We start from the raw sequence: 21,699 nt of genomic DNA on the forward strand, positions 1-21,699 counted from the left end.
AGGGTTTCTTTCATTTTGAGGCTTTGCTCATATTTGAGCAGCGGCCAGCTCAGAACTCTTTTTGGGTTAGGGTTCCTGAAGTTACACAAGAGCAACAGACAAAAGCAGAAGATAGATCTAATTTTTCAGCTTAAACTTGTTATTCTTTGTAACTGTTTGCTGTAGGCTAGCATGAACAGCAAACTGTAAACTCCTCTTTTCCTCAGTTCAGCAGCTTCTTTGGACATATTTTCCTAGAGAAACCACTTAGAATACTCTTATTGGTTAAGGTATAAAAAAAAAAAAAGACTGGAAGCATGGATGTGCCTCACAGAAGGACGTACATCTGACATAAATCACTGTCAAACTTGAAAGGTTGGCATGGTTTTTTTTCACTATCCATTACCTTAATATCCAAAAAGGCACTATTAGAAAACAGTGCTCTAAAATGGTCATCAAAACATTCTGGAAGACCCTTTGGAAAGGACAGATGCAAAAGTGAGTTCAGTTTCCACGATCTCAATAAAAGAACAGCCTGGAAATTCAGGGCAATGCTTCACCAAGCAGGCAACGGTGTGCAGGCAGAGCTGGGCACTGGTCAGCCCTGAAAGCAATGGGCCGCACAAGCAGCATGCCGGCTCACGCAGAGTGCTTAGAAAGAGAACACTAACGATCTGCTAATGCAATCGAGGGAAATGAAATCCCAGGTGTAACCACTATCAGGTTATTGTGGTTGACTAGTCAGAAGTGAGAAGAAAGGAGGGAGCCTCCAGCCACAAAGAAAGCAGAATCTGTCCTCTATAGCTGTCACTGGTAAGACAAAAAACAGTAGCCTTAAAATGTTCCAACAGAGATCTAGGCCACAACAACCCCCAACAGCAAGGGCAACGGAGCACTGGAACAGGCTGCCTGGAGACACTGCAGGGACCCCATCTTAAAAAGCTTTTAAAAAATAGTTTAGGCAAGTGCTTGCTTGGAATGATACTGCCTTGAGGCAACTGGACAGGCCAGGTGAGGTTGCCTCCAGCCTCAGCCTAGGTGAATCTATAAGCAAACCTTCAAGAACAGGTGGGGCATTTTTCTCCATTCATCTGCCAAATTAGTAGGTCTGGGATGTCCTGTAGTTAGCAAAGACAATGTTTTAATAGGCCTGCCACATAAAAAGAGGAATATGGTTAGTATCAGCGATGATTGCCAATGCCTTGATTACATCAATGCTACTGGAAAGGGCTCACTCACCACAATCCTGGGCCCTGTGAACAAGGTGAAACACAAGGCACAGGAGAGAAGATGGAGGAGCCTACTATGAACCTTGGAATGTATCAGTATGCCATTTACTAGATATTAGAGATACAACTCAGGGCTCAAAAAATATTTCCTGTAAAAACCTGGAAAAGTTGTTTCATAGACCAGATCTTTTACACTCTGAAAACAACCTATGAATTTTTCAATAGCATTTTACACCGAGGGTTGTAGAGTACTAGAAGAGGTTGCCCAGAGAGGTGGTGGATGCCCCATCCCTGGAAACATTCAAGGCCAGGTTGGACAGGGCTCTGAGCAACCTGATCTGGCTGGAAATGTCCCTGCTCCTTGCAGGGGGGTTGGACTAGATGGCCTTTAAGGGTCCCTTCCAACCCTAACCATTCTATGATTCTATGATTTAGGAATGTAGGAGGTAGCTGACTACAAAGCTGCCAGCAAACAGGCAAATGTGATGGTCTGTCCTCAATGGATGTTCTTATGTTCCTATGCTTTGAGCATGTTAGGAAGCAAAAAGCTCCACATTAAGACTGGTGCTCCAGATCCTTCATCAGCTTTGTTGCTCTTCTTTGGGCACACTCCAGCACCTCAATATCTTTCTTGTAGCGAGGAGCCCAAAACTGAACAGAGTATTCAAGGCATGGTCTCACCAGTGCCCAGTACAGGGGGACGATCCCTGCCCTACTCCTGCTGGCCACACTATTTCTGATACAAGCCAGGATGCTGTTGGCCTTCTTGGCCAGCTGGGCACACTGCTGGCTCATGTTCAGCTGGCTGTCAACCAATACTCCCAGGTCCTTTTCTGCCAGGCAACCTTCCAGACACTCTTCCCCAAGCCTGTAGTGTTGCACGGTATTGTTGTGACCCAAGTGCAGGATCCGGCACTTGGCCTTGTTGAACCTCATACAATTTGCCTCAGCCCATTGATCCAGCCTGTCCAGATCCCTCTGTAGAGCCTTCCTACCCTCAAGATGATCAACACTCCTGGCCAACTTGGTATCTGCAAATCTCCTGAGGGTGCACTTGATCCCCTCATCCAGACCATTGATAAAGATATTAAACAGAACTGGCCCCAATACTGAGCCCTGGGTAACACCACTTGTGACCGGTCACCAACTGGATTTAACTCAATTCACCAGAACTCTTTGAGCTCAACCTTTGAGCCAGTTTTTTACCCAGCGAAGAGTACACCTGTCCAAGCCATGAGCAGCAATTTCTCCAGGAGAATACTGTGGGGAACAGTATCAAAGGCTTTACTAAAGTCTAGATAGACAACATCCACAGCCTTTCCCTCATCCACTAAGCAGGTCACCTTGTCACAGAAGGAGATCAGGTTAATCAAGCAGGACCTGCCTTTCATAAACCCATGCTGACTGGGCCTGATCACTGTTCCTGTCTTTCAGATCAGGTGGCTGGGTACCCATACCCTTTAATGGCTTACCATTAAAGACTGAGACAAAGAAGGCATTCTCCTGATCCTTTGTCACTATGTTCGTCCCCAGCATCCAGTAAAGGATGAAAATACTCCTTAGTCCTCCTGCTGTTGCTACTGTATTTATAGAAGCATTTTTTATTGTCTTTTACAGCAGCAGCCAGATAAAGATCTAGTTGGGCATTGGTCCTTCTAATTTTCTCCCTGCATAACCTCACAACATCCTTGTAGTCCTCCTGACTTGCCTGCGCTTTCTTCCAAAGGTCATGAACTCTCCTTTTTTTTCTGAGTTCCAGCCAAAATTCTCTGTTCAGCCAGGCTGGTCTTCCTCCCTGACGGCTCCTCTTCTGGCACATGGGGACAGCCTGCTCATGCACCTTTAATATTTCCTTCTTGAAGAATGTCCAGCCTTCCTGGGCTGCCCTTCAGGGCTGCCTCCCAAGGGACCTGGTCAACCAGCTGCCTAAATAAGCCAAAGTCTGCCCTCCACAAGTCCAAAGTAGCAGTTCTGCTAACGTTCCCTCCCTATTTCTTAAAAAAATAAAAAACTCTATCATTTTGTGATTACTATGCCCAAGACAGCCTCCAACCATCCCATCACCCACAAGTCCTTCTCTGTTCACTAACAAGAGGTTCAGCGGGCCTTCCCTAATTGGCTCACTCACCAGCTGTGTCAGGATGTTATCTTCCACACACTCCAGGAACCTCCTAGACAGCTTCCTCTCCACTGTATTGTATTTCTGGCAGACATCTGGTAAGTTGAAGTCCCCCACAAGAACAAGGGCTAGTGACCATGAGACTTCTCCCAGCTGCTTGTAGAATATCTCGTCTACCTCTGCATCCTGGTTGGGTGGCCTATAACAGACTCCCACCATAACATCTGCCTTGTTGGCCTTCCCCTTGATTCTTGCCCATAGACACTTAACCCTGTCGTCACCATCATTAAGCTCTAGAAAATGAAAACACTCCCTGACATACAGGGCTACCCCACCACCTCTCCTTCCTTGCCGATCCCTTCTGAAGAGTTTATAGCCATCCACTGCAGCAGTCCAGTCATACAAGTCTTTTCTATTAGCTGGACAATCTGCAGAGACCAAGAAACATAGCTCAAACTTTAGGTCAGCTGAGTTCTTCTTAGAGATGCAGTCTTCATTTCAACTTGACAAACTCATCAGCTGCCCTCCTCCTGGCACCTCTAAAGGGACACTTAACGATTGCCCTAGCACAGGCCACTTCTCTTCAAAACTATTTTAATGCTAAAAGACAAATACGTATTTAGAAATATGCATGGTTCTTTTACTTAAATAGGAGAGCATGGAAGCCCTGCAGAAAGTCTGATGGAGGCATTAATGCTGTTTGTCAGTCTTCCCTGGTGTCTATAGAGTCTATTGCCAAGTGGAACCTCTTTGTTGAGCACTGGTATACCAGAAACCCTAAGAAAGCAATTCATAAGAGAAATTAGAATTGAAAGCTTAAAAAAATAACACTGGAATTTGGAGCTCAGACAGTGAAAGGAACCAAGCATGATCAAATTGCCCTTAGGAGTAATATGAGAGAAAAATAACTCACTAGAAGAAGCGGCTTGTATATTTTAATGGAAGGTGACTAGTCCTTGTTCTCTAAACTCAATAGGCAAGACAAACTAATGCCATTCCATAAGGGTCTGAAAGCATATTACCTCTCCACAGATGGGTAAGTCTTATTCTTAACTGTGAATTTCTTGCTCTCCAACTTGCAACAGCAAATGTGAAGATCTGATATGATTATTCAGAAGAGCAACAAAAACAAGACAATTCAAAGAACTGCTTCATGAAATAAAAACAGATAACCAAATACACAGAGTCTGGTTAAACAAAGATGAAATTAGAGATAAGAAAGTTAGCAGTAAATATACAAAGAACACATCTGTGAAGGAGATAAAGACGTAGAAAAGGCTGAGGGAAAATTAATACCGACATTTAACTATTAAGAAACCATACTCTGATCAAATTATTTGTGTATCACACTCACAGTAGATTACGAAGGTTCAGTTACTAGAACAAAAATGCAGAGCGGCTAAGATGTTAAAAATAGTTAGAAAAAAATTCCTACAATCTGATGTACCACAAAGTACATGTATTTGCAGGATTAAAAAACAACAAATACAAAAACACACACACAAAAAAAACCTCAAATCAAAAACAACAACAAGAGTACCCCCAGGAAACAAATATCTTGCTTCATTTTCATTCACAGCATGGTCATCTTGCACAAATCACCTCACTCTTACTTGAAATTTCACCTGAAAGTCCAGAATAGAATGTCTTGAATTTGGCAATGCCTGCCAGCAGAGGCCTCAGACCTCATCTGAGTACCTCTGTGAGCTAGTCCTTCCTCAGCCAAGACTGATTTTTAATAATAATTTTAACAAGCTCAAAAGAGACATTTTCAGCACAATTCAGATTGCTTCATAATGAAATAACACCCATAAACTTTGCAGGCTTCAGTATTTTGCGTTCTGAGTGTTGCTAACCAAAAAGGAAGAGAAATTCTGCAGTCTCTGAGGGCAGAGAACACACCTGGACAAAAAGGAAAACCCTGCAAAGGCCTGTAAATGTCCCTGCACTTGTGACCTATCCTTCTCAGGTTCACTGACAAATACATTCCTTTAAACCCAGGAAAATCGTATGTTAAACCTCAAAATGTCGACAACTTAGGGAGGGAGGACATCAAACTCCTGTCTCCTGAGCTCCCAGACTTTGAACAAGCAAGTGGTTTGTGCTCTGAAGTGTCAGCCAGCCATGGGATCACTTGTGACTCTCTCAAACAGATGAACATATTTTCATCCACCACTAAGTGGAGCTGTTACTCTTGGAAAAGAGTTTCTCCATATTTTCAAGTATATTTGCTGACCACTCTTTTTTTTATTGGCAGTATCTACAGCTTTCTGTAGTGTTTTCTTAAAAAAAAAAAAAACAAAAAAAAACCAAAAAAAAAAGGCAATTTAAACCAACCAGTTTTATAGTTGATTTAGCTCTCAATAATTTGTGCAGTAAAACTATTTATCAAATTTATTATTCTGAGGATAAAATTTATATATTCTCTAATTGACGGACAAATATCTACCTACCAGTGACTATTTGTTCTCGTGAGATGAACTAATGGCGTAACTAAGGTTGCAAAGAATAAGTCTGCACCTAACAAAAGACTGCTCCATCACTGATACATACTGGAACCATTTCCACCAGTGTTAGCACAGGCTGCATGCCTGTGCATGCATGCTTTGGGGCATGCATGCTTTGGGGCACAGCAACCAAAGCAACCTCTCCCCCTGCAAGCGTTACTGCAGCTCAGGGAAGATTCGAGGCAGCGAGACAGAACAGCATACAGTACTACTGCCACCTCCATATATCACATGAGGATGTGAAAAAAAAATCGAAGTGTTATAAAGCAGGACATGAAGTCTACATGCCAACTATAAACTTCTGAAAAAAGTCTGCTGCAGTGTCACAGGAAACCCAACTACACCCAGAGGGGTTGGCTGAGAAATACAGACATTGTTTTTATCCAGAGTAACTTGTACAGTGACAATTGGTGATGGAGACTTCCCTGATTAAAATAAACTAAGTGAGAAAGAAAAGGAAACTCCAGGAAACAGTAACTAAAGTGTGTTTTGTGTTCATAAGTCTCATAAACAAAAATAGAAACTTGACATTTAAAAACAAAAGTATAAATTAAGCACTTTGCTTTCAGCCCTTTTAAATGTTCGGTCACTGGCAATGAGAATAAACCTTAGCTTTGAACATCCAAATCACTTCTGATATCAACAAGAAAGAAAAAGCAGCATTTTTAGGCAAAAAACATGCAAATTGCATTACTTCCCCATATTTCAGTGCTGTGTGGTACTACCACGACTCAGTAGAAGAGCAATTTTTTTTTTGTTTACAAACAACTTCAATAAAAAATTAAATCATGTTACTGAGAAACAGTCCATAATGAAACTATATTAATGAGATACACCACAGTCCTTTTAAATGTATTTAAAAAACACGTTTCCTCTTCAAGGGAACTCCAGGTAAAGCAGCTCCTCCATTTTCCAGCCCAAGCAGCCCCACAGTAGAAGCTGCAGGCCAAGGCAGAGAAGGGAAAGGAAAAAAGTACTTAATTAAGCACTTGCTCTGTGCAATGTTAAGCCCTGCTGTTTGGCAAAGCATGTTGTTTGTACAGCCCTCAGGAGCTCGGCTCTCCGTAAAGTTCTGGGAGCTCCTGACTCAGAGAGATTCACAGGAGCCACCTTTGGGTTTTTCACTGGCTATACAAGATGGCTCTCCCACACAGAGAGAGTGAGGCTGGGACTTCAGAGAGCAGGGGACATGTCATGACACTCTCGCTCTTCGCTTAGGTGACCATGGCTGGTCCCACCTCTCCACCTTGCCTCAGTTTCCTCACCTATAAAACGTAGGTGATGGAACTGTGCTCTTTGCTAAGGAGCGGCACTCAAAAGCGTCAAGGCTGCGCTGCCATTCGGGATGTACAGATGTCATAACCCAGCTCTGACTTGTTCAGTCCCCTGCTCATAGAAAAATAATGTGTCGTAACTCATGAAACAATGAGTCATAACCCAGCTCTAACTTGTTTACTCCATTGCTCATAGCAAAATAATGCAAGGAACACTGATGCTTATAGGGAAGGAACTTAAGTAGAATAGTACAGTACTCCCCTCTCCTGTATTTTAATTGTAACATAACAATAGGTATTGTAATAAGCCTTTATTACTCCAGAGCAAGGCTTTACTATGGTCCAGCAGCTCAAATTTTACTCAAGCCTTTTTTAGCATTTGGACACCCTTTAATCTTCTAAATGATTAAGTCTTACACATATTAAAAAAACCCAAACATAACAACATTCCAGCTTACATTCTCTATGACAAACGTCCATTCTTTGTCTTCAAACTCTTCAGCGTGGGGATCCTGGAAAAACAAACCAGAGAACTTAAGTCTAAAAATAATCCAGGGTGCAAGAAATTGTAACTCAGCCAAGATTTTCATATACTCATAAAAATATTTTTACCCACTGAAGATAACAGAGGGAAATATTTTATCTGGGATGTAGGCTTCAATAGATGTCAATAAGACGATGAGCAAGCTAGGGTAAAACTGCCAGCGAGGATTTAACAGACTCCCACAGATACAAATATGACGTTGATTCTGATAAAGGCCTGTAATTCTATTTCCTTTTATCCAGAGAAAAAAAAAAAAAAAGACAAATCTCTCCTTAATTCTTAAGTTCCACTCCCCAAATACACACAACAAACCTAGACCTTGCAGAGAACAGTGTAGGAAGCCACTACTCGCACCTGGCACGAGAAGGCCTACACCTACCGCCACCATCACCCAGCCTCCTCGTGCCCAGACCCCACCAGCGTGAGCGGGGATTCCAAGTCAAGGCTTCTGCACAGTACCTCTTGTCGCTGCAAATTTCTTATATCCCTGTCCTTAATTCTGAACATTTCTATTGCATCACACGAGAGGATCAGAAAACATTTTCACCAACAGGAAGATGAATAACAACGAGGTTCATGTCTTTGGCATTTGTTTCCAATTTAATGAGCTTTCAGTCTGGTGGTGTGGTGGATAAAAGGTGCAGACATTGAGTTACCCCCTTTATACATCTATCAAGGATCCTACTTTAAAAAAAAAAAACAAACCTTAAAAAAATCATTAATTTATCATCCAATCCTAGTTCTGAACAACTGTAACAAAACTCTTCCAAAACAGCTTCTCACATTAAGAGAATGCAGCTTTAGGGTTTCTTTGGACATGAAGCCACATTTTGCTGGGCAACAATTTTATCCTGTTACTTCTAGTTATAGGAAACCACTCAATTACTCCTTTGCCTCTGACACTTGCATGCTGTAGACAAATGTCACTTCCCCATAATCAGCATTTGCCTTCATCACATACGAGATCCCTCAGCACCTGCAGTTTTCTTGCTATTATCTGGAGCCTGCTTACGATACTACACCAAGCACTGCACCAATTCCATCTTGCTGCAGCAAATAAACACAGTAAAAGCAAAATGTCTTGATCCATTTTGTTAATCTCCATTAGTACCACCTTTCCTTCCTTTCCAGAATGCTACAAGACTCACATTCAATCCTTTAAACTCATCCTATCTTAGTCTTTGCTTTATCCATCCTTGTTTCACTTAGTTTTGCCTTGAAATCGGACACACAGTGAGCAGAGATACTGCATCACAGTATTACAAATGATTCTTTTAACTAGTTCCCATCAAATACACAAAATAAAAGATTTTGTGAGTAATGAGCTTATAGCATAAATCAGAGAAAATAATTACTTTGTTCTTTTGCCAGCACCCAAAAAACTTGGAAAGTGTGCCCTTAAATAAACCTCCTCTTTGAATGAACAACAATAACATTTCTAAGAGGACATTGTCCTATCTCCTCCAGTGCAGTCTTTCCTAGAAAGTCCAGCAAAGCAGGTTTACTGCTCTGCAGAATCCCCATAAAACACTGCCTCTCCTTGCAGGAGTCCTGCTGGGCATCCACATGCTCACGAAGGAAATTCAACAACACATCAATGGCACCATCATTCGCTATATATTTAACAGCTACGGCCACAGGTGTCATATGCAACACGCATTTTAAAACACATTACTCCGAGAATGGGATGTTGTTTCAACGAAAAAAATATATGTCAAAACTGATTATTTATTTTGATAGATGAATAAATATTTTCAGAATTTTTTATAAAATTAGAATAATTTCAATACTGCAAACGAGTGTAAAAAACATACTGTACTGTTACTCATAAGGATAGAAGGGCAAGCAGATACATAAAAAATTATACTGAAGTATCTCCATGTTCCAATTAATGTACTTGTAAAATATCACGTTATTTAATTATATATCCATCACATTAATCAAGTTTGTGGAATTCTACATTATGTAAATAAAGTGCACGATACCTGCTGGCTTGCTGTATCCTACATAAATTCTAAAGATATCATTTTCTGTAACCGAGCTATTAAATACTTACCATTTTCAAGAGTTAACCTAGGGCAATTACCTTTTTGTTTAATTGCTTCATTTGATACAGTACAAAATGACATAATGAGATTTAATGGGATCATTAATCATTTTATGTTTTAATAAGCTACTCCACAATAAGTGACTAAACTCTTAAATATTTCATCCTGCTCATTTTTTTTTTTCATAACTCCCCCAAAAGCTATTAATGCAAGCTTGCAGGTTTACCTAAAACTGCCTGCAAAGTCAGGGCCCAGTATTTTATCTCACATAGCAAACAAAATAATTGTTATTTTGTCCATGCAAGGTAATAATCTATAAAGAAACGTAAAGCTTTTCCATCACTGGCAATAAAGCTGATTCACACCTCTGAAGGCTACAGAATCGGGTGCTCTGTTGAGTATTTCTGATAGAGCGAAATAATACCCTATAATGAAATGACTTCTTAGTAGTCAACCTTATAGTATACACTTTAAAGCAAGTTGTGAACGGTTTTGAAAAATAAATGCAAGTGTATTTCCCTCAACCTCCCCACCAGCTACCCAGAATCAAAAATAAAAATGAAAAGCTTGAAGGACCTGTCTAATGAACAGCCTTACCAAAAGTTTGGAAAGGACGAAATATGCTAAGATACAGACACTTGCATATGTGTAAGATATTTCTGATTTAAAGGCAAATCCATATATATGTATTTTTTAAAGTTACATTCCTTCTTAGTCTTAAAATGCCACTAGAAATGGAAAACCTTGAACAAGGTTATACACAGAAGCCTCAGCATTTCATTCCAACGGACAGGTATGTGGCTTCACTCTTCTCACTAAAATGATATTACTAGAAGCCCAGGGAGCAGCATGCATAGTCCTACTTCTAGCTAACTTACAACTTCATTACATGGTCAGCATTAACAGATGCTTGTGTTATAGCTACAACACAGTTTCTATTGCAAGCACAATTTCACCCTTTGGGCTAACATTTCCATGTGTGGTCTCCATAAAAAGCAATGTTTCTATAAATCTGGCTAATCTGTCATCTTATTTTGGATTTGAAGAGGTTAAATACCAGTTAAAAAAAAAAAAACCAACACAACACATACTTCCCTCACTGGCTAACTCATCTTCTCCATTTATTTCCCACATGAAACTCACACAATGAATTTAGCAAACTATTATTTGAGGACTACGCCGCTGATTCCTCTTTAGGAAAAAAAAGTGCCATTGCAAAGAACAACAGTCCTAGGAATAACAGTTATAGCAGCCTTTGAAATTGTCACTGTATGAAAGCCCTCCCTGACAGCACAGCACACAAAACCTCACCTCACCTGCAGGCAAATAAAAGGAACCACTGAAAATGCACAGCTGGAAACACAAAGACAAGAGTTATAAACAGACCTCATTCCCATCCTCCTTCCTGAAGACAAATGATAACGAAAATTACCTAAAAAGCTCAAGGAACAAACTGTCTCCAGTGTTTTTCTCAGCCTGAAACTGCCTCATACCTTGCTGTAACACAAAGGGAGTTGGCAAGAGCCATTTTTTTTTTAAATACTCATTTTCTTTACCAACATACCACAGACACAGAACTAAACTCTATCCAACGCTCATTATAGTTTTACCTTGATTTGAAAATTCTGAGCATCTGGGCAAATGGATTGAACAGCTTATTGCTCCTCCTCATTTTATTGTGTAAAATAGAATCATAATTCTTAATATTAAGAGACAGGCCCTGTTTTCCTGTTTCTCCTTCCATATGCACTCACCTCTCAGTATGACATTCCTTTTCAGTATCTTCAACTAAGTTTTTGAGCCTTCTTTTTTCCCCCCCTACCATTTTTCTTTTCTTTTTTTTTTTTTCCTGCTAAGACAACTTTAGTGCTCAAAAGTAATGCACGGGTGAGAAGCTGGTAGTAGGGAACTGTGCAAAGAACAGGACGTTATCTAATGGTTCTGCTACAGTGAGGCTCTCAGAAAATCATTTCTCCAGCTCTCAAGATCAGTAGAACGCTTTGGTCCACCAGTGAAAACCTAGCCCATCTCACATTTTCCCAGTAACTGGAGAACTACTTTTCTAGAGATATGCCAGTCCTCAACACGCTCAGTCCTACAAACTTTTGTCCGCAATCTCACCCATCAGCTTCTTTCTGTGACCCCATTCTGCCCATCCATGTGCCAACCACCCGCAAACAGGGCACTCTTCTGGGCCTGGGCAACGGAAGAGCAACAAGGGATGCATCTGTCACATTTTTCTGTTCTGTGGATCAGTCCATCATCAACCTATTCCGCAAGGAGCTTTGTCAAGGACTAGATCCTTTCCCTAGTGTATAAAGCGGTTTCAGAAGACTGAAGAACAGTAAACCCTTCTCCACTAGTTTAGATTTTTGTCAGAGTTAATTCTGTATCTTTTGTAATAGGAATGAAAGACACATTAGCAAACAAGGCACTGCTCCTTCTCCACATTGGCAGCCAGAGCGGGTGGGGAAGATCTTCAGACTGTTAGTCCCTTCCTTCCCCGTGCCTCCCTTCCTAAGCTCTCCCAGCTTTTGTAGCTTGCCTTTCAATTAGATCACTTCATACCAGCCTTAATCTTCGGTCTTTCTTCTTGGGGAATAACTACTTAAGGGCTGTCATATTGAATCAGATCAAATGATGACAGGGTTTGTGATCTTCCTCGACCAATGACCTATAGCAGATGCTCAGGGTACTCCAGCAGCTGTCCTTGCCTTTTCTACTTGGCTGTTTGAAGCTGCAGAAGACTCAAAATTTGACCCAATTCTTGTCTCTTTCAATGCTGCTTACAGAGGTCTGATTAGTCTAGAAAAATCACATACAACTCTGGTCAGCTTTTGTTGAGCTTCCAGAAAGCAGGGAGCTCTTAGCAGCCCGGCAGAACTGTCCCTGTACATCACCACACCAAGCTCGTGACAGCTCACGCTTTCCTGTAAAGCCTCTGGGCTAGAAAGGCAACATGGATTCAATTTAAAAATAAATAAATAAATCTTTTTTTTATCATTAGTCCCCACACTAACCCTGGATATTTAATCTTTTTAGTGTGTAAATGTGTTCAGTTCCCTGAGCTTACGACTTTTATATCTGACACACATCATCTTGTCTACAGGGCTGGTTTTCCCTCCTATGGGATATTCTCCATAGTGTCCAGTCAAGCCAGTGGTCTCTCCTAAACTGAAACAAGTATGTTCTGAACCTGGATTTGTTCTTTGCTTTATCGAAAGGGTTTGTTTTGTTTTGTTTTCTCCTTTCCTTCCTTGAGAAAATGCATTGGCTCTGCTGCAGTGTTCGTGCCAGTGCATGGCCAGCTACTGCATAGTAATCAAACCACATGATTGACTCAGGCTTTCAAGAAAGATGATATGGGATCTATTCTGAGAGATATGGGGGGACGGGAATCCTTGCAACAATACAAGTCTCATTTTGTCATCTATTTTATTCTTATTTTACTCTTAAATAATGTTTGGTGTGCTTAGAAAGCTATGCCTTTAAAAATGTCTTTTTCAAACTTTGGAATGAAGAGCTGGTAATCTTCCCTGTTGTTGCAATAATACACTGGTGTGATAAACCATGTGTACTACTGACAAAACAGGTAGTTGCTGTAACCCAAGGAAGCAAAGTCCAGGCTTACTGCAAAAAAACCAAACATTTCTGCATGGGAAGTTCAGTTTCCTTTTAAGCTAGAAAATAACGGCATTGCAATTTAAATACTCGTAGTACAACTGATGTTCACTGAGCTTTGCTAAAAGCACTGGGCCTTTAAATTTCTCATTTAAAATCTCTCTCAGTTAATATAGGTATGTCTTTGTACATAAAATCACAGGAAAGTATAGAAGCTTTCATATATGATGGTTAAACCCTGCTTAATGCAGGGACTATAAAAAAATGAAGTTCTGGAGTGCAACCATGGAAACAACAAAAAAATGGGAATTCAGCTAGCTTTTGTGGATCTTTCCGTGAAAGCCCTACAAATCACGGACTTAAAATGCACAATAGGTTTATTGTTTCATAATGTTTCCTTCTCCCCCTTTTGATTGAAAAACCCAAGACATAACCAAACATGACTGCAGAGCACGGCAAAGGAAGAAGTGAAACTTTCAGAACAGATGGAACTTTTCATGTAATCAGCACTTCAGCCAGCTGGATGGGCAGGAGCTAGAGCTAGGCAATGGAAGCTGAATCAATATATCCCATTTGATGCTCTTCCTGACATCACTCCAGAGCATTATGAAATTTTACCAGCAGCCCAGAATTAAGTGAAATGAAACAGAAGGGTTTTTTTTTATTTGAAAGGTTTATTTATTTGAAATTAAAGTTTTCTAAATGAAAAGGTTATAGTCTAAATGAAGGTTATAGTCTCTTCAATACTTAGCTCTGCTTGCCTACAAATTATAAATATATTGCTGAAAACAAGCTAACACCCAAAATAGGGACGTGCAGATAATGCAAAATGTCTTGTCTGCTGACTGACCACAGGCACTTTGCTAGCCAGCTCTCAAGTGTCCACGGGTGACTACTGGAGAGGATATTCTTAACATTTTCATCAGCACTTGAAACCTCGGCTTATCTCCTAATCCTACCAGCAACACATTTCAACAGCCACTTACAAATGCACAGCCACTACTGTGTGAATCGTTTCCCAAAACACGTAGCTGTCTGTTCTGGAGTCCGCTCTTTCCCTTCTCTGCACTTCTATTTCAAACAGCACTGCTGCACTAATTTGTTATCTGTGATTGCTACAAAGCTTTGTCGGAGCAACCCGCTCCCATCAGTGGGGCTCTGCCAGTGTGGACGTGGAGCCAGCAGCTTCCCTTAGTTTCTCAGGTTGTAATGAAGGAGGACAACCACTGTTTGTTAAACAACACAGCCATGCTAAATGTGCTTACTGCAAAGCTGCAAATGTTCAGCAGTCACTCTCCTTCACAGGGGAGCGGCTCCTAAAGGGACTTTAACAGAACTACAAGATGAGTCACCTCTTTTTCTGAGCTTTCATCCTTTCATTATTTTTGTCTCCCTCCTTCCAGAGGAAGGAACGATATAAATACCTGACTTGTAAGTCAGCTCCCAAAAAGGCAGCTGCAGTGTGCTATTACACACTTCTCTTCCTACTACTCTAGCACGGACCAGCCAATGCGTCGGTTGTGCAAAAAATAGCTAGCTCTTTTTGACCATCCTTGCCCAGAATGTACCAGCTACAGAAACACCAGCTCTCTGGGTGTTAGGACGTATCTCACACCACAGCTGAAGTGCTGCTGGAGTGTGGAGCCAACAGAGCCATCAGAGGACTGGGCAGAGCACAAACTGCACTAACACCAAACTCTGCCCGCAATCACGCGTCACTCACAGCTCGTTCATCCAGGCAGGCTGCTGGTCTCACGCAGACACTGCACTCGCGGTGCGCTACCCAGCTTGCTCGAAACCTGCTGCTCTGTACCATGCCTGCACATCCTCATAGAGGAAAAGGTGGTTTTGGCCACCTACAGGCACTCTTGCTGGAGGAGCCAGAGGATCAATTAGAACAGATTTACATAAAAGCTGCTTGATAACATGATGCTTTTTGCGTGATCCCAATATTTTGATCATAAAAGCCTGCACTCGTTCCCCCAGAGATCAGTGTGTACCGTTTCCAGAAGGCACAGCCTCTGGTGTTATTCACGCTCCCTCCTCTCCTCCCAGAACAACCCTTATGTCAGGCAGGCTCATTTTTGGGAAGAGGAGGAGTGGCTCCAGTGAACAGATCTGCCTGCAGAGTCACAGTGCCGGGTAAAATTAAGGGTGTAGTAATACCTATCACCGGCTCCAGAGGCCCTTCTCTCCCCTCACTATCTGGTCTTAGCCCTCACTTCCAGCAGCACAACTACAAGTTTGTTGTGCTGTACTATAAAATACAGCGCTGAAGAGGTGCAGGTAGGAATAAAAAGGCAGTGTGGGATGCAGGAGAAGGCTGGGAGACACTTTTACTCCAAAGCCACAGCACTGCAGAGCTGCACCCAAAAGAAACTTAGTTTCTCATTCTTCATGCAATGTTATTGCGTACACAACCAAAAACTGTATGTGGTTTCTGATTAGTTTAAGTGTTAAAAATACTAAGTAACATTTACTCTGTTACATAACCATATTTCAGATTACACAGACACACAGGGTGGTCACATAACGGTGTTAAACTTCTTAATCCAAGTAGAGGCCCTTGAAGCATGCAAAGGCAAACAATTTTTGCTAGTGAACTTTCGAACTTCAGTTGAAGGCTATGTGTCTGCTAAGAGAGACAAATTTACGACAGTTAGCATCACTGGCAACCTGGGAAGTTTCTGTTCATTGGTGATCCCAAAGACGGGGGGGAGGAGAGAAAAGGAGAGAATCCCTCTTTTTAGGCTTAATGAACCAAGTAATAAATTCACATGCTAAGGCTAATCAGAAGCCACTTCTCAGCAGTTATTCAAGGAAGTCCTCAAGACAAAAAAATATAAATATTACTAATTAGAAAAAAAAGTATGTTACTGTTGCCCTAAGCTGTAAAGGGAGCAATTATAAATAAGAACAATCAGAATGTAGGTGGAGAGACCGGAAGAAAGAACAAGAAAGAACTAATGGAATGAAAATCCCAAAAATCTTCAGCCTCCCAGGCAGCCTCCTACACTGTTGCAGGTGCAAAACTGCATTGTTTATGCAGAAAGCACTTTGTCATACAATCTCCTTTAAAAAAAGCACACAACCATCAATTTCTTCTGCTTTGCAGCCACACAAATAATGCTTTTTTAATAGAACAAATGCAGTTCCTAAAAAAAAAAAAATCCCCTGTAAAATCTTAAAATTCTCTGTACAACTCAAGTACTCCACACTCACTCCTACGACTGCAATCACGTAAGTACTGTGATGTTTGTGTGGCATACTAAATACTGTGAAATTAAGAGCTGGATTCTGTTTCCTAGTCAGTCATGTAAGAAAGAGGGTCACTGCACTGCAACTGAGCAAGGAAGTCTAGAAATGGCTGTGTTTTGACAACTTCTCCCTTACAGTATCTAAAGAAAACCAACCTATGCCAAGCACTTACACATGTACGATGCGCACGGTTACACGTGTACTAAATTCGATGCCAGTGACTCGCCATAATCAGGTCAATGGGATATTTCAGTGTGTTAACTAAACTACAAAAGTCAGCTTTGGCAGGGCACACAGCATCCTCCTCTCCAGGATTTAAGCTGGGCATGTAACAAGGTTGCACAGTTCACAACTTAAATCCAGCAAGATTAGGCCTTTGTGATTATAATCTGGTATTTCCAAACATAATTTTTCATATGCTTTTTATGAAATAGGAAAGATTATGCTTTTTAAAAACCATACCTTAAAGAGCGTCACAGTAATTTCAACATTTTCAGGAACAGGCCATACCACCACCCCGCGGTACGGGTTCTTGATTCCAGGCTGCCAGCTATGAGCCTAAAGGAAGAAAAGAAAGAGTCGTCTTAAAGCTTTTATAAAACTGCTGACTCAGCTGCCACAGGACCCAGCGCATGTAGGTAGAAGTAACTTGTCACTGACTCCAAAAAGGCTGCGTTCTTAAACCTAGGACTCTACTGAACACTACAAAGGACATCAATAAGAATGACAGTAAGGAAACTCAGAGCACTAGAGGCTTTTTTATTTTTTTTTCCACTGAAGTAAAGCTGTTCCTCACAAGGTCCTAAATTGTATCCTAAATTGTATGTTTTTTAAGTACGTAGCACAGGTCAGGACACTTAGAGCTTTGCAAAAAATTAAGGCTGTAATGTCAGAGCTTCTCTAGCAAGATGAGCTTTATTTTGTTTTTATCCAGATGAAGAAATGCATTTATTTAAAGAATATATAAGTAGGGCACATAGCACAGGCTTAACCACATTTAGACCTAAAAAAAGCAACAAAACAGTTTCACTTAAGGGAAAAAAAAAAAAAGCCACCCACAAACAAAAATCCATGATTTATAATACATCTTAAATGCTACTAAAACATCAAAATTCTTAAGAATTAATATGCTGGGGTACCCACACCTAGAAAACAGAATGAAAAGTACAATAGTAAAATAAACTGAGAACTTGTCTACCTTTGAGTATCAATTTGGATTCATCTATGGTCTGTATTACATTTTAACAGCTACTCCTGAAAAACACCATGTGTGAGTATTTCTGTTTTGGAATAAGTATGCTTTATTTCCGAGCTCAACTTAATCCATTTTACAATCACAGAATCATAGAATGGTTTGGGTTGGAAGGTACCTTTAAAGGTCATCTAGTCCAACCCCCCTGCAAGGAGCAGGGACATCTCCAACCAGATCAGGTTGCTCAGAGCCCCGTCCAGCCTGGCCTTGAATGTTTCCAGGGATGGGGCATCCACCACCTCTCTGGGCAACCTGTGCCAGTGTTCCACCACACCCATTGTAAAAAAAGTCTTCCTTCTCTCTAATCTAAATCTACCTCCTTCTATTTTAAAACCATTACGCTTTGTCCTATCACAACAGGCCCTGCTAAAAAGTTTCTGCCTGTCTTTTTTACAAACCCCCTTTAAGTATTGAAAAGCCGATGCTGTAAAACAAATGAGGGAGGGATGCTGATAGTTTTATCAGGAAAGAATGCACAATCTATTTACTGTTATCTGAAGCCAGTTGACTGGGCTTTTTTTCTTTTTTTTAAATACTACACCATAGCTCATTGCAGTTTTCTACCCATTCCAACGCTCAGAACAAATTCGTGCTATAGTAAGGTTAGTAGGACTTGTGCCTCAGATTTTCAGGTACCCTAAGGCAACCTGGGCAATTTTAAACATGACTTTGCTATACCAAAGTGGAAAAGACAAAGATGGTGAACCAGCCCCATTCAAACAACAGAGGCAGTAACTCTCTGCCGCTAGGTACTGTCAGCAGCGTGTACTCCAGATGCCAGGTTCGTATCTGACAGCCCCACCACACACGCCTGCTGCTTCATGAGCCCCCCCGCATTCAGCTGGGCTTTCACCACAGCCTGCAGCTTCACAGGCACCTCCGGCACGCTCGCTCTTTCCCTAATCCCTCAATCCTCACAAAGCAGAGGTCTGCAGATTAACTACAGGTGATGATAACTGCTAAGGCAGCAGGGACAAGGAGAGGAAGGATGAGGCCAAGGATTTGGGAAGAGATGTGAATCTGAGAAACGAGAAGCTGCTGGCAGAATCCAGCCTGTGCAGCCACCAGAGTGCCCTACCTGTCTCCGCAGCTACGTGCGCACGGCACGCTCGTTTCCGTCCCGTTATTTTTATTTTCTTGCTGAACACTGCCAGCTCTCCTGTGGTTTTATCATAAGTTTTTCCATCTTTGGTGTTCTGCTTAAAACCCCAGCTCCCAAAGATGCTTAATTAGATGAGAAATTTCAGTAAGTTTCTGTGCTTTGCCCTTGCAGAGTAAATTTAAATAACATGACTTGGGGCATCTGAAAAAAGGAATTTTTAAAAGAAAGCAACTTAAAAGAATCCCAATTTCTACTATTTTCAATTCCATTAATTTCAGCCTAATCTCATTATTCTAAAGCAGGCCTGGATGAATTTCTAAATAACTCAAACAACACTGTTCAAAGCTTTACTCTGAAACCACATTTTATTAAAAAAAAAAAAAAAAAAAGATGTTTTGTGAGCAGCAAAACACACCATAGTAGTTGTGATCCCTGCCACAGCCACTCGAGCTCCAGCTTACATCTCCCTTCCAGGGGACCCACAGCCCCTCGCGTCATCCTCAGCTTGTCTGATGGGGATATTCAGCAGGCACAAGGCAGCAATCCACAGCCAGGCACACGCTCACCTGCCAGCCAGCCTGTCCTCATGTAGCACCTTGTCAGATAAATCACCTTCTCCTCCATAGGGGCACTCCATCCTCTTTCCAGATACCAGTTTTCACAAAACTTACAGGAGCTCATGGCTCTGTGTCTGGAACCTGTGCTTTCCTGCTGGTTTTAGCCAAGACTGACAATTACGTCAAACTTGCAATGTCCATGGTCTGGGCACTCACAGCCTGCTCTGTTGAGGATCACTTCGTTCCATTTACGAAACAAAACTACAAAATGAGCATTCACTGGTGCAGGCAAAGCTTTATTTCAAGTCCTTTACCAGCACTACCTCCCACCAGGAGAGTTGAAGAGACACAATAAACACACACACAGATATATATGGTTTTCTGTCACTGTGACAGGCATGTCACCAAAAGCAACAACCAGGAGACAAGCCCCGGCTAATGAGCTTTTAAAGCAAAGCTGTTCTGTGATCAGCTGAATGTTATTAAATCCTCCTTCAGCTTTGAAAAATAAACACTGTACCACACAAACAGCATGACAGAAAAAGATAACATCAAAACTATGTCTCGGTTGCAGGGAAGGAGAAAAGAGGAAAGGAGAAAGCAAAGGATGGGAAACCCAGAGAAAGGACTAACAACAAAGATAATTTTAAATTAACATGGAGGGTGTTATCCTAACACAATACTTCTCATGTCAGGGGCCTCTGTGTTGCAGTTTCTTGAAGTTACATCTGGCCTATATCAAAAAACCTTTTTAACTCCCAAATTAGAAGCCCTGACTTCGATATGTGAGCTGGATCAGACCACCTCTGCACCACTTCCAGACAGGGGACTGCTGTCAGGGCTCAGCCAAGGCGAGGCGCCTGTGTCTGCGCAGTTTATTTCCACCCAAATCCACTCCTAACTCAGCTTCCCACTGGGTTGGGCCTTCCAGATCCATTTTCTCCTCACCTCCTGTTAGTCTTCACCAGCCGTCTCCCCTTGTCTCGGAAGCCAAGGCAAGAGGAGCAGCTTCGCTGAAGAGACCGCTGGCAGCGGGTGCCTCACCCACAGCCCTCCTAAATCTAAGGGATGAGAGCCATGGCCTGGAAAGAGAAGCAGAAACGCTCTGTTGCATTTCAAGGAGAAACTCAACTCCTCCCTTTTTCTGCCAGTGGGAAATGAGAGGAGAAGATGTAGCATGAAAGCTCCTTTAAATCCGGAAACAGGAGCTAGAGGAGGGGTTGCTGAAATACCTTTAAATAGAGCAGGGTCATGAGTGACATTGTCCAACCTACAGCATTGCTCTGGCACAAAACCGACGACTGTTAAGAGGAAGAAAGCTGTTTAAGAAGGATGTGAAAAGGAGCTTACAGACTCGCGTGGACAGTTCAGGCTACCTAGATTTGAGCTCTTTTCCCAGTTTTCTCTCTAAAACAACGCAGACAGCCTAGTTTGCAATCTACCATTCAGGATGTTGTGAACATCACAACAGCTGTTCTGCTGTGTTCAAACTGGAAAGACAGACTTGATACCTCTGCAGTTTTGGCCTCTGGTTCCAATGAGAAGGGAAGAAGCTTTAAAAATCAAAATCAGCAACTTACCAGGCCAGATAACTAAACTATCTAACACTCCATGTGATAGCTCATACACAACACACCAAAGGGCTTACAAACTGTACTCAAAATTAGAGAAACACATGAAAATACTGAATCTGTTGTCAAGCAGCATTTAGTAGTCAGTAATTTCAAACTCAAATAGAGTGCTCTGATGTTTGTGGAAATTCTCAACACTTAGTCTTACTTACGCTATTACCAGCAAGATACGATCTCTCCACTCTTGGTAAGTGTCCACTTTTTGGTTGTATGGAACGACAGAGTCTCACACCCTCCTCTCACCTCATGCCCAGGCTAGACAAACTCAAGGCTTGCTCTCCAATGGTTTCTGCTGGGGAGCACAGAACGGGCTTAACTGTAAAAGCAACATTTCCCGGCATTGCTGAAACTCTCGTACCAAATGGGGAAACACAACAGAAGACTACAAGGCAGCTCTATCTAGTTCTCCATACAGCAAAAAGAAGACAAGACTAGCTCACCTGAGGTGTACACCACCTTTCCTTGTAATTACCCAGCAGGGGCTGACCTTGACCACGTGAAACTGCCTCCCACTCTGCAGGCAAACTCAGACAATGGCAATTAACAGAGGTGCTGGAGAAGATGATGACATTGCACAG

The 21,699-nt window shown here is 41.7% G+C and overlaps 1 protein-coding gene across 9 annotated transcripts in view; it reads right to left on the reverse strand.

Annotated features, from left to right (window-relative positions):
• Nucleotides 1–21,699, reverse strand: part of EHBP1 (EH domain binding protein 1) — a 230,576-nt gene that overhangs the window by 168,527 nt on the left and 40,350 nt on the right. For all 9 annotated transcript variants that reach the window (XM_086744807.1, XM_086744802.1, XM_086744806.1 and 6 more), the window contains exons 4-5: nucleotides 17,042–17,137; nucleotides 7,567–7,620 (exon numbers count right to left, since the gene is read on the reverse strand). In XM_086744807.1, the coding sequence (XP_086600933.1) occupies nucleotides 7,567–7,620; nucleotides 17,042–17,137 (150 nt within the window). The remainder of the gene's footprint in view (nucleotides 1–7,566; nucleotides 7,621–17,041; nucleotides 17,138–21,699) is intronic.

This window comes from Chlamydotis macqueenii, chromosome 3 (genome assembly GCF_036417535.1).
Source record: "Chlamydotis macqueenii isolate bChlMac1 chromosome 3, bChlMac1.mat, whole genome shotgun sequence".
NCBI lineage: Eukaryota > Metazoa > Chordata > Aves > Otidiformes > Otididae > Chlamydotis > Chlamydotis macqueenii.